General features: G+C 39.5%; 1 protein-coding gene across 4 annotated transcripts in view; it reads left to right on the top strand.

The window, feature by feature from the left end:
* The window catches only part of DIAPH1 (diaphanous related formin 1), a 97186-nt gene that overhangs the window by 72272 nt on the left and 11030 nt on the right, over positions 1 to 13884 (top strand). For all 4 annotated transcript variants that reach the window (XM_036846232.1, XM_036846236.1, XM_036846233.1 and 1 more), the window contains 6 exons: positions 7228 to 7326; positions 11474 to 11568; positions 11894 to 11995; positions 12213 to 12452; positions 12585 to 12714; positions 13451 to 13575. In XM_036846232.1, coding sequence (XP_036702127.1) covers positions 7228 to 7326; positions 11474 to 11568; positions 11894 to 11995; positions 12213 to 12452; positions 12585 to 12714; positions 13451 to 13575 — 791 coding nt within the window. The remainder of the gene's footprint in view (positions 1 to 7227; positions 7327 to 11473; positions 11569 to 11893; positions 11996 to 12212; positions 12453 to 12584; positions 12715 to 13450; positions 13576 to 13884) is intronic.

Here is a 13884-nt window from a genome sequence, read left to right as displayed (position 1 = left end):
CAGATACCTAGGAATGGGATTGTTGGGTCATATGTTTCAATAAATGTATGTTTAACTGTATAAGAAACTGCCAAACTGTTTTCACTTTACTTTCCAAAGTGGCTGTACCATTCTTTTCATTTCCACTATCAATGTATGAGAGTTGCAGGTGCTTTGCATCCTCACCAGCACTTAGTATTGTCAGTTTTGTTTTTCCATTTTAGTGATTCTAGTGGGTTGGGCGTTATAGTTTTAATTCCTAATTAATTTAGTTCTTAGTTCATATTCCTAATGACTTAATGATGTTGAGCATCCTTCTCTGTGCTTATGTACCATCTGTGTATCTTCTCTGGTGAAGTGTCCAAATGTCTTTTGCCTGTTTTAAAAAACTGGGTTGTTTGTTTTCTTTCTTTTTTTTTTTTTTTTTTTAAATAAAGGTAGAGGAATGGGGACATTTTGAATTTATTTATTTATTTATTTATTTATTTTTGGCTGTGTTGGGTCTTCGTTTCTGTGCGAGGGCTTTCTCCAGTTGCGGCAAGCGGGGGCCACTCTTCATCGCGGTGCACGGGCCTCTCACTAGCGCGGCCTCTCTTGTTGCGGAGCACAGGCTCAGTAGTTGTGGCTCACAGGCCTAGTTGCTCCACGGCATGTGGGATCTTCCCAGACCAGGGCTCGAACCCGTGTCCCCTGCATTAGCAGGCAGATTCTCAACCACTGCGCCACCAGGGAAGCCCCTGTTTGTTTTCTTATGGTTGACTCATGAGACTTTTTTTATATGTTCTGAACGCTAGTCCTTTATCAAAAATGTGTTTTGCAGGCATTTTCTCCCAGTGTGTGGCTTGTCTTTTTATTTTTTAACAGTGTCTCTGAAGAATAAAACTTTTAAATTTTTATAGAGTCCACTTTATCAATTTTTTCTTTTATGTTTTGTGTTATCTTCTATTGCTGTGAACAAATTACCACAAACTTAGCAGTTTAAGACAACATAGATTTATTATCTCACAGTTTGCATGGGTCTGGAATCCAAGTTAGCTAGATCCTCTGCTCACGGTCATGCCAAACTGAAGTCAAGGTTCTGGCTGGGCTGCATTGCCTCCTGGAGCTCAGTGTCCTTTGCCACGCTCATGTGGTATTTGGCTGAATCCAGTTCCTTATAATTGTAGGACACAGGTTCCTCCTTTCTGGCTGGTCATCAGCCAGTGGCTGTTCTCAGCTCCTGGAGGCTGCCCACCATTTCCTGCCACATGGCCTTCTCCACAACATGGCGGTTGCTTCTTCAAGAAAAACAAGAGCGCGTCTGCTTCAGTTTCAAATCTCTCTGACTTCTCTTGTCTCTGAGCTCTAAACCCTTGTTTAAAAGGGCTCACCAGAATAAGTCAAGCCCACTCACATTCAAGGGAAAGGATTATACAGGGTATGTGCACCAGGAGGGAAACTCCTAGTTTCCTAGAACTCCAAGAAAATCCCAGGATGCCAACTTAGGATTCTTCCTACCACATGGTTTGTACTTTTTTATTTCTGAGAGATCTTTGCCCACTCCAAACTGGTGAAAATTTTTCTGATGTCTTCTTTTTTCTTTTTGGCTGTGCTGCACAGCTTGTGAGAGCTTAGTTCCCCGACTAGGGATTGAACCTGGGCCATGGCAGTGAAACCACCAAGTCCTAACCACTGGACCACCAGGGAATTCCATATGATTTCTTTTAGAAGGTTAATAGTTTTAGGGTTTCTATCTAGACCTGTGGTTCATTGTATGCATGTATGTATTTATTTATGTATTAAGATATAATTCACCCTTAATGTGTACAATTCCATGGTCTTTTGTATATCACAAAGTGGTGCAGCCATTGAATTAATTCTAGAACATTCTCATTACACACAAAAGAAACCCTCAGTTCATTAGCAGTCACTCTCTACTTCTTTTTCCCCCAACTTGGCAACCACTGATCCACTTTCTGTCTCTGAATTTGCCTATCCTAGATGTTTTGTATCAGTGTAATCATACAATATGTACACTTTTGTGTCTGACATTTTCACTAATCATGATGTTTGCAAGGTTCACCCGTGTTTTAGCATGTATTAGCACTTCATTCCTTTTTATGGCCGAATACTACTCTACTGTATAGATAACACCACATTTTGTCTTTCCATTTGTCAGTTGATGGACATTGGGTTGTTTCTGTGTTTTGGCTATTATGAATAATGCTGCTGTGAATATTCTCTTTTTTTTTTTTTTTAACTGAACTGTTTGAGATAAAGTACCAACATCATGGCCCTTTACCCCTAAGTTCTTCTGCATGCCTTTCCCAAGTATAAGGACTTTCTTTTTCATAACTACAGTGTAATTATCACATTTAGGAAATTTGTCATTGATATAATACTGTTATCTAATATACAATCCATATTCAAATTTCACTGATTTAATTAGTGATTTTAAATATCTTAAACAGGTGTTTAAAAATTATAGATTTTTTTATTAAGGTGAAATTCACTTAACATAAAATTAACCATTTAAAGTGGATAATTTGGTGGCATTCATAAAATGAAGTAGGAAGTATTTCTTCCTTTTTTATTTTTTGGAGGAGATTGGCATTAATTTTTCTTGAAATGTTTGGTAGAATTCTCTAGTGAAACCGTTTGGCCAGGAGATTTTCTGTTCAGGAGACTTTTAGTTATGAATTCAGTTTTTTAAATGATTTCAGTAGTACTCAAGTTATCTGTTTTATCTTGGTTGAGTTTCAGTAGTTTGTGGGTTTTGAGGAATTGGTCCATTTTTTGGTAAATTGTTCAGTTTATGAGTACTAAGTTGTTTGTATTATTCCCTTGTTATCCTTTTGATGGCTGCAGGACCTAAAGTGACATTGTTTCATTCCTGATGTTGGAGAGATAGGTCTTCTCTCTTTTTATCTTTGTCAGTCTTTCTAGAGGTGTATCTATTTTATTAATTTATTTTTTAAATCAGCTTTTTGCGTCGTTGATTTTTTTTTTCTGTTGTTTTCATTGTTACTGATTTCTGTTCTTTTATATTTCCTTCCTTCTGCTTGCTTTGGGTTTATTTTTTTTCTTTTTCTACTTTGTTGAATTAGGAAATTAGATTACTGATTTGAGCTCTTCTTTTCTAATATAAACTTAGCACTGTCAATTTCCCTCTCAGCATTGCTTCAGCTATGCCCCATATATTTTGATATGTTGTACTTTCATTTTCATTCATTTCTAATGTATTTTTAAAATTTATTGTGAGATTTCCTCTTTGACCCACAAATTATTTAGACGTGGTTCTTTAGTTTCCAAGTGTTTGGATGTTTGCCTGTTATCTTTCTGTTATTGATTTATCGTTTGATTCCATTATGGTCAGAGAACATGCTCTATGATTTTAATCCTTTAAATTTGTTGAGGTTTATTTTATGGCCCAGGTGGATATTTTTCTTGGTGGATATTCTGTGAGCACTTTAAAAAAATGTATTCTGCTGTTGTTGGGTGAAGTGTTCTACGTATGTATATATCAATTAGACCCTGTTGATTGATTTTACTCTTCACTTCTATATCCTTGTTGATTTTTTGTATAGAGTTCCACCCATTACTGAGATAGGGTATTAATGCCTTGAAGTATTATTGTGGCTTGGCTATGCTGGTTTCCTCATTTCATCTCTATCAGTTTTTGTTTCTTATATTTAAGGCTCTGTTGTTTGGTGCATACACATTTAGGATTGTTATGTCTTCCTGGTGGATTGATCCTTTAATCATCATGTAATGTCCCTCTTTGTCTCCAGCTATTTTCTTTGCTCTGAAATCTACTCACTGGATAGAATATAGCCACTCTACTTTTTTTTTTTAATTAAGGTTTGCACGGTATATCTGTTTTCAGCCTTTTACATTCAGCCTTTGTATTTGAAGAAAGTTTCTTACAGACAGCATATTGTTGGGTCTTTTGTTAATCCACTCTGCCGTGTTTTGTGTAGGTTTTAGCCTACTAATGCTGTTGCCTGGGAATGCCTGGGGGCACTCACCTGGGCCAGTGTTGTGGCTGGACCAGCCCTTGTGGTTCTTATTAGGATTGCAAGATGCACCTCAGCAACAAGCATCAGAGAACAAGCAAGGTTTTATTGCTCACAGGTCCTGACATGACATGTCTCAGGCCACACATTGAGGTCACAGGAAGAGAGGTGGGTAGGGGGCTGCAGGTCATCCCTGGGCTTCTGCCTTTATTGGGGTTGAGGGTGAAGTGCCTAGGGTTTCATGGGTTCACTCTTTATTGGTGAATTTAAAACATGAGAGCAGGAATTGAAGTGCACAAAAGGAAAAACAGGGTCCCTCTAATGATCAGTTATGTAGGTCACCCACGGCTTTCTAAAAGGGGAACTTCATGGATGGTGGCCTAGTTCTTTATCTAGTTGTGTAGCTGGCAATATGTTTATTCAAGATGGATGTCTTTGAAGTGGATGCCTCAGCAATCAAAAGCTTATTATCAGGTACTTATATTACAATTAAAAAAAAAACAAATGGTCAGGTACTTACACTACAGCCAATCTCAGTTAATTGGTGTATTTAGACCGTTTATATTAAATGTAACTACTGATATTTTAGGACTTAAGTCTGCCACTGTGTTATTTGTTTTCTGTATGCTTCCTCCTTTTCTCTTTTCTTACTTTTCTGTGTTTTTTTTGAATATTTTTTATTCCATTTTAATTTATTTATAATGCCTGAGTATATCACTTTATACAGTTTGCTTAGGTGTTGCTCTAGGTGTTACATTATACACACATAACTTTTCCCAGTCTAATGATATCAGTGTTTTACCAGTCCGCGTGAAGTGTAGAAACTGTATTTCCATTTAGGTCCCTTTACCTTCCCCAATTTTTAAATATAATAGTATTTCCTCCACATGGGGCTACTCCATTTTGGTGAAACTGGAAACCCATATGCTTGTCTTTTATCTGTCATCTTTACTGAATTATTCATTAGTAGTTCTTCATTACTTCTAGTAGTTGTCTTGAATTCTACATATAGTTATATCTTCCACAGAAAGGACTTTTTCATCCCTTTCTTTCTTGTATTTATACTTTTCATTTATTTTTATCTTATTGCCAGGCAAAAAGTTGAATCTGTTTTTTCTATTTTTCAACATCACCAGTGACTCTGTATCTTTTCACTTTATCTGTATAAAATGAGAGATTTACTTGTACTTTGCCTCTCTGCTTCTAAGGTTTTGTGATACAGTCTGGATGTTTTAAGTCTAAATTTTTTATCTGACTACCCATGGTTTTCATTTTTTTATATGATCTGTCTTTAGGGCCTCTCTGACTTCAGCTCCAGCTCTCCCTCTCATTCCATCTACTCCACCAATAATGACCTTTTTGCTTTTCCTTTAGCACATCAGGGCCTGCTTCTGTCTCAGGCCTTTGCATTTGTTGTTCTCTCTGCCTGAATTGCTTTGCTTTCTCACCTTCTAAAAGGTCTTTACTGTCATGTCACATTCTCACTAAGACCTTCCCTGGTCATCCCGGTAAAGTTATAATCCGTCCCCTCATCAAATCCCCCAGTTCTCTTCGCTACTTGGTTTTCTTTTCATAGCACTTATGACCACCTAATGTACTATTTTATCTATTAGCTGGTTTATTGTCTATTTCTCTTTATTAGAATATAAGTTCCATGAAGGCAGGAGTTTTTCTCTATTTTTCTGTTTTGTTTTATTCCTGGTACCCAGAACAGAGCCTGGCACATGCAGGTACTCAATAAGTCTTTATTTAAATAACTAATCTTCATCTATTTAGCATTTTCCTTCTTCAAGTTAGAACTCTCAAGCCAAAGGATGTGTTTTTTTATTAATAGTTCCTTGTACCTTTTGCCATATAACTTCCTTTTTTGTTCGCTTTCTTATTTATTTATACCAGGTAATACTTTTCATATGGTTTAAAATTCAACCAGTATAACAGGGTTTGTGTTGAATAGTATTCCTCCCTCTTCCATAGTCAAGCACGCCATTCCTCTCCTCAAAAGCAACTAGCTTTGTCACTTTCTTGATACTCCTTAAAGAGATAGTCCCATAAGGCTTTCTGAAAAGTTGACAAAATATTTTACAATTGTCTGTCCAGAACAGTTCCTGTTTCTCTTTCTATCTGCTGCTGAATCCTTCTCAACAGGCAGTGTAAATCATTTTTGAGAGAATGTTGCTGTCATGCTAGGTGCTGAGGGAGTGATATAGTGAAGAATTACGTTGCCCATGCTCTTGAAGTTCAAAATCCAAATGGGGTGGGAAGGTATCCACACTTAAAAAGTAACACAGGATTTAGAAAGATCAAGATGATATATATGAAATGTCATGAACATTGAATTATTAATTGTTGAATGAAATCTAAGTAACAAATACCATGAAAATTAGTTAATCAAAGCAGAGAGTGACTACATTTATCAGAGAAGAATACATTGGTTTTGGGTAATCTGAGAAGAGCGTAGAAGGAAAACAGTATATTATACCTTCTGTGTGTGCAGCAACATGATATTTATATACTAGGAATATATTTTTATGCCATGAGATTTTTCAAAGAGGAATAACAAAGTCCTTATCTTGTAGAGGAGAGATTATATGTGCTTATGACAAAGTCAGTGAGAGGACTTGCTATAAAAAAGTATCACATTCAGTGGGGATTCAGAGAGAGAGATCATAACCATTTGGGGAAATCAAGAAAATGTTTATAGGGAATTCATGATCAAGACAGAACTTGAAAGATAAGTAATAATAAGCACAAAAGGATAACACAGTGGAAGACTCCAGTACAGGGGTTGGCAAACTATAGCCCTTAGGCTGACCACCTGTTTTTGTAAGTAAAGTTTCACTGGAACATAGTCATGCCCATTGGTTTATGTATTGTCTGTGACAGCTTTCACGCTGTAGTGGTAGAGTTGAGCAGTTGAGACAGACCACATAGTCTGCAAAGTCTAAAATATTTACTATTTGGTCCTTTACAGAAAGAAAGTTTGCTGTTCCCTACAAGTAGATAGGCTATGGGTGGGAAAGTATTATTGCTAACTATTAAAGAAATGAAAATGATATACTTATTATAGCTGGAGGGGGAAGTCAGTAATAGAAGGGTGGGTGGCTAAAGAGGAGGTTATCCTTGAAGGAATTTAATAGGAAGACCATTACTTATAGAGAGGAAGTGAAGAGTATCTCTAGGCTGGGACAGTAGTTCATTTAGACATAGATGTGGTTTGTCCTTAATCATACTTTTCTAATCTTTCCCTTGCTAGCCAAGAAGGATCAGGAAGGTGGAGAAGAAAAGAAATCTGTGCAAAAGAAAAAAGTGAAAGAGTTAAAGGTGTTGGATTCAAAGACAGCCCAGAATCTCTGTGAGTAACTCTGTGATCTCAGCAATTTGAAATATGAAGGAGTTTTTCTAAGAGCTTAATCTGGTGGATCCAGGGTCCCTTGATATGAAACTTCCATTTGTTAGTTCCTGCTGTATGCCTGGGATTGCATAGTAAATACCTGATATCTAATCCCTTCAATAGCACTGCAAGATTGTTAGCATCTAGTTTTACGGCAAGAAAATAAAGGCTAATAGGACTTTTAGGAATTTGCCTAGTCACATAGCGGGTAAGAGGCAGGTCTGGGAGTTGAACCTCATATTTTCTTATTTCAAAGCCCTTACTATTTCCATTGCATCCACAGAAAATCTAACACAAATGTTCTAGCCACTGCACATTTCCTTCTTTCTCATTTTCTTTTAAGTATTTCCTTTAAAGGTGACTGGCTTGACTTCCATTAAATCTAAAGTAACTTTGTAGTTTAGAATAAATAATGTAAATCCTGTACTTCTCAGAGTAGGATCAGTAACGTCAAAGAGTTCTGTTCTGAACTTGCTACCTATACTCATAACTCTGATTGGTGGCAAATTTCAGATCAGAAACTCCTCTGCAGAGTTGATATAGGTAGTATTTAATGATCAGGATGAATGTTCATTTTTTTGTTCATTTCAACTGTTGATATCCTTACTTTATGTTGCATAATGAAGATTTAAATATTTGTTCAACAAATATTTGAGGGTCTGCCAGGTTTCAGGCTCTATTAGGCACATACTAGGTGTGTGTTCCAGAGATGAAAGGGTATGTATTCCATAAAACCCACTCATGATCCAGTGACATGGCTGTTGTCCCCATTTTACCCAGTGAGAAAACTAAAGTTCAGATGTTATGACTTGGCCAAGATCACACAGGTAATGAGGACACATACCTACAAGTAAAGTCAGTGATATAATGAGAACAGTAAGCCTTTAGATTATTCTTGACTATATAATCTTAGATCATTGGCAACAGATATTACTAAATAGTGTCTGTAGGTAAGTCCTTTTATGGAAATTAAAGTGATGTGAGATAGTTCCTCTTCTCAAGATTATCTCTAGCAACATTAAAATGAGCAGTTGTTATTTTAGAAAATGATAAAAGACTGTGGGGTAGTACATTGTTATTTCCAGTTGAATGATATCAATATGGGAAACAGAATTTAGGAAGAGAATTGAGATTAGGAGGGTCTAGGTGTTATTTAGTGATTCAATGATTATTAAGTGCCTCTTATATGGTGAGGATGCAAAACTAAGTAAGGTAGTCCCTATCCTCATGAGCCATATGTCTGGTAGAGACGGAAAAGTAAATAATGGTTATAGCACAAGTTGGTAAGTGCTATGATGGAGGTGTGCTAGGAAGCTTATGAGAGCACTGGGCAAGGGGGCATCTAAATCAAGTGGGAGGAGTATTGGAGGGAGCTCAGTCATTCTTAATGAAGTACTGCTTAAAACTATTTACAACAAACTAAATGAAGGGTGAGGGCTGGCTTGTTTCAGGCAGAGGGATCAGCATGTATGAAGGCACAGAGGCATGTGTGCAGTTCAAGAACTGCAAGTAGTTGAGTACAGCTGAGTAAAGGCCATATGTGGGGGAGTGGTGGTTGAAGAAGCTTTCAAGAAATAGACATAGAGGCTAGATCATAAAGAAGTCTGATAGGCTTAGGCTAAGAAGTATGTATTTTATCCTGAAAACTGTGAAAGTTATTGGAGGGATTTTAGTCAGGAAAGTGAGTAATTTGGGGGAGGGCTACTTCAGCAGTGATTATGAGGCTGGATTGCTAGGGTAGGGGAAGACTCTAGGCAGAGAGATGTGTTATGTTATGGCTTTAAATTAGGCGAGAGGTGATCAAGGCCTGCAACTAAGTTGTGAGAATGAATAGGAAGGCAGAAGATATTAAGAAGATAGAATTAATGGAACTTAGTGATTGATAGAGGGGATAAAGGAGATGTTTTCTTGGGTTAAGATCACTCTATAGAGAGTGGTACCACTTATTGAAATAGGAAAATCCAGCAGGAGCAGATTCTATCTTTTGTGGGAGAAATGGTGGACATGAGTGAGAGATGGCAGAGTGGTAGGTAGGAATGATTGATTTAATTTTAGGATAGAATTTAAGGTTCCTGTGGGAATCCTCCAACAGGATGGGTGTATTAGGCATTTGGGTATAGAAATCAGGAGGAATGTCTGGCTGGAGATAAGAATTTAAGAGATAGTATATGAGTCATAGTTGAAGCCAATAATTTGCCTTGAAGGTCATTAATATTTGGGGGGGGGCAAGTAACAAAAAGGGGAGACCTCAAAGGAGGCTGGAAAGGAACAGCAAGAAAAATAGTCTTACATAGTCTAAGAAGTGGGCGTAGTAGTCAAGTAAAATCAGGACAGGACAGGTGTCTTTTGGATCTGGCATTAGGAAAGTCAGTGACCTAGGCAAGAATAATTTTAGTATAGCATAAGTGTTAAGAACAGAAGCTCTGGAATCCGTTTGTATTTAAATCCTGGCTCCAACCCTTACTAGCAGTGTGACCTTGGACGGGTAGCTTAACTTCTTTAAGTATGTTTCCTTTTCTGTCAAATGTGGTTAATAATACAAACTTATACATTATTATAAATAGGGTTAAATGAGATCATATATGTAGATTGTGTTTAAGATACTAGGTCTTACATGGAGTATACACTCAACAAATGATTGTCATCTTTTCACTGACTTTGTGGGGACAGAAGAATTAATGAGAATGTGGAAGCAAGAATAGACTGTTATATTTTTAGAATGTTATAAGGTGAAGGAAAGAAGGAAGCTGGTAATTAAGAATGTTGGATCAGGGAGGATTTTTTTCTTTAAGATAGGAAAAACTTGAACGTGTATATCGTTGTCCCTCGGTATCTGTGGGGGATAGGTTCCAGGACCCCCCTCGTATACCGAAATCCATGGGTGCTCAAGTCCTTTATATAAAATGGTGTAGTATAGTTGGCCCTCTGTATCCACAGATGCGGAAGGCCCACTGTATATGCTGAAGGAAAAGGTCCTTAGGGCTACCTGTTCTATTGAAACACGAGAAAAGGACGAGTATATGGATATAGTTCTGCTAAGCTTACAGAAGTGTTGGCACAAGTCTTCTTCTAGATGATTCCAAAATAGCCCTTACTCGAGCCTTTTCTAGTCTGGTTCCAACTGAGGGCCCCCAGTGCTCAGTTTATAAGTGGCATGAGAGAAAGCTTAGCAAGTAATTTGACCGATGGCTTCAATTTTTCTCAGTAAAAAGCAGCAAGGCCTTTTTAGAACAAATGGGGAAGTGGCAGGACATTTGGGAAAATGGGGATATTTTATATAGAGGAGCTGCCAAGAGAGCCAGGAGAGCGTGGACTAGGGACACACAGAAGGATTCCCCACCATCACTGGTGCCACTTCAGATTCATAGAATCTGATCTGCAGTGTTCATCAGCCCAGGTGTAAGAGGAGAGGTATGAGATGGCTGGGTTAACTAAGGACTGGAAGGAGAAGGAAACAAGAGAATAAGAATAGTAGTAATAATAGAGTGAGAGTGAAAGGGTAGACTGCAGGGTCTAGGTTAAACAGAGAAAGCAAAGTAGAACTGAGACATTCAGAGAAAATGGAATGGGCATCTCTCTCGTGGGAGAGAGAGAGCATGCAAGAGAGCACTCTGATGAGGTTGAAGAGTCAATTTAGGGATTAGTGAGTGAGAGAGCTGAAAGGATGGGAAGTGTTTGTTGGGGAATGGGATGTGGCAATTTAAGAATCAGAGCATTTCAAGGCAGTGGCAGCTTTGAGGATGGAATCAAGGGAGTGAGGAACTAAAATAGGAACAGGGTGAACATTTTTGATGTATATAGATAGATCAAAGACTTCCTGTGTGAGCAAAGACAAGGTGTTTATAGAATGTGGTGCTTGGAACAGTGTGGCTGGCGTGTGACATAAATGTGGGGATTCGTGGGAGGGAAAGCTGGGAGGTGGGAACCTTAAACCCTGGGCTCAGGAACTTGGATCTTAACTCTACAGGCAGTGGGGAGCTGGTGGAGGTTTGTGATCATGACTTTAAGAGAGCACTCCTAGGAAAGTTGTCCAGCGTAGGTTTGTAGGGTGGGCTGGAAGGGGGAAGAGACTGAGAAGAACATGTCTTTATATCTCATTTCCTGGCAGCAATCTTTTTGGGTTCCTTCCGCATGCCCTATCAAGAGATTAAGAATGTCATCCTGGAGGTGAATGAGGCTGTTCTGACTGAATCTATGATCCAGGTAAGGAGCAAGGTCATTCTGGAGCTGGCTCTTTGCATTGCTGTACACTAGCTCTGTCTCCTCTCTGCCTAGACGATGCGGACTCTGTAAGCATTGTTGACTTAAAGAATGCTGGCTTTATATAAGCTTCCATCTCTCTGGTGATCAGGTTATTTCTGGTATATTTTTCAAAAGTCCTGCCATCTCACTAGCTGCCTCTCCCACCTCCCCCTACCCCAGCCCATGTCTCCTTCTTAGTGGTCCTTGGGCAGAGTGAGGGACTGACAGGAGGCTCAAGCTGTCAGCTCATCCCCTTCAAACTTAGACAGTCCCTTCTGTCTTGCAGAACCTCATTAAGCAGATGCCAGAGCCAGAGCAGTTAAAAATGCTTTCCGAACTGAAGGACGAATATGATGATCTGGCTGAGTCAGAGCAGTTCGGCGTGGTGGTGAGTGAGGCCTGTGGCACAGACTCTTCTCTGACCCCCTCCTCCCCGAGAGCATCCGGGGCACTTGCTCCTGGCCTCTTGTCTATTTTGAACCCATCTTTCTCTCTTTCTCCTCCCTACTCTGGAACTCAGATTCTGCCATAGGAGGCTTAAGCCTGTATCTTCTTCCTTTCCTCTCTCTCTGTTGGCTATGATGGAACTGCTTGTCTCTCCCCAGATGGGCGCTGTGCCCCGCCTGCGGCCTCGCCTCAATGCCATCCTCTTCAAGCTGCAGTTCAGTGAGCAAGTGGAGAATATCAAGCCAGAGATCGTTTCTGTCACTGCCGCATGTGAGGAGTTGCGAAAGAGCGAGAACTTCTCTAGCCTCCTGGAGATTACCTTGCTTGTTGGAAACTATATGAATGCTGGTTCCAGGAATGCTGGTGCTTTTGGCTTCAGTATCAGCTTCCTCTGTAAGGTGAGCCAGGGGGTTAGAGCGGGACGATGGAAGGGAAGGCCGTGGCCTCTAGGAGCCCAGTGTGGCAGACTGCTGTCGGCCTGAGGTGATCGTGGGCGTGTCAGGACTCACCACTTCTCCTCTTCCCCCAAGCTTCGAGACACCAAGTCCACAGATCAGAAGATGACGTTGTTGCACTTCTTGGCTGAGTTGTGTGAGAATAACTATCCCGAGGTCCTCAAGTTTCCAGATGAGCTTGCCCACGTGGAGAAAGCCAGCCGAGGTGAGGCAGATTGGGGTGAAGCTAGAAGGTGGTTCCAAGCCCCAGAGATCTCTGCACGGGGTAGGGAAAGAAGACTCAGTCTAGATTTTGGATCATTTTCAGTTCAGAGAATTTTAAGGAACGGGAGAGAGCATAGGCATGATGTCCAAGCCACAGGGAGGAGTATCGGGCAGAAGAGAGGTCTTCATGTACAGAAATGGGAAGCACTCTTTCCCTTCCTAGGGAAACACCAGACACCAAAAAACAACTAGAAGAAAGGCAGGTATTTTTAGTTTAAGTCAACAGTTTTTCTCATTCAGAAAGCGTGGACTGGATTAGCAAAAACCAGGCCTCACCGTCCTGGGACTAAGCAAAGAAAAAGCAGCATTCAGTAGAAATGGGAACAGATTTCTGCCCACCCTCTATATTTCTGTGTAATGTCTCCTTCCTCCCAAACCCTGTTCTCTAAAATAAATGAGACCAAGATCCCGGGGGATTTCATAGATTCTTGTTAACTTAAATGAGGCCTCTCTTCTCTTCTTAGTATTGTACAGCTTATGGAGGCTGGAGGTTTAATCATCAAATAATTTATAGTTTCACTGAAAAGCTGTGTGAAACAATTAGAGAGTATGTAAGAGGACTAAAATAATTAAGTACCAGCTGGATGTACAGACTGGAGCAGTGCCCTGAAGAACAGTATAGGGTATTGAGACTGGAGGTAGTAAGCTCTTGCTGTCTGTTTTTGTGTCTACTTTAGTCTCTGCTGAAAACTTGCAAAAGAACCTAGATCAGATGAAGAAACAAATTTCTGATGTGGAACGTGATATTCAGAATTTTCCAGCTGCCACAGATGAGAAAGACAAGTTCGTTGAAAAAATGACCATATCCTTTCTTGAAAGGAGGGAGTTGCCCCCTAGGAAAAAAAAGAACTTCCCGTGGGGGGACAACAGGATAGATATGATGATATACAATTTTTCCTTAAAAAATTGTTTTTCATTAAAAAATGTTTTTTCATTAAATGCATAGTTCTTGAAAGCATTCTCATTGTTGTGGTTTGCATCAAACCATGCAGATAAAGTAAAAGTCTCCCTTGAGACCTTGCCCTCTGCCCCGTCTCCCCACCTGCCAGACACACACACCCCATACTACACACGCATACATATTCCCTTCTCCCTCCCCTTCCCAAAGATA

Source organism: Balaenoptera musculus, chromosome 3 (genome assembly GCF_009873245.2).
Source record: "Balaenoptera musculus isolate JJ_BM4_2016_0621 chromosome 3, mBalMus1.pri.v3, whole genome shotgun sequence".
NCBI classification, from domain to species: Eukaryota; Metazoa; Chordata; class Mammalia; order Artiodactyla; family Balaenopteridae; genus Balaenoptera; species Balaenoptera musculus.
This window is presented reverse-complemented; position numbering and strand designations above follow the sequence as displayed.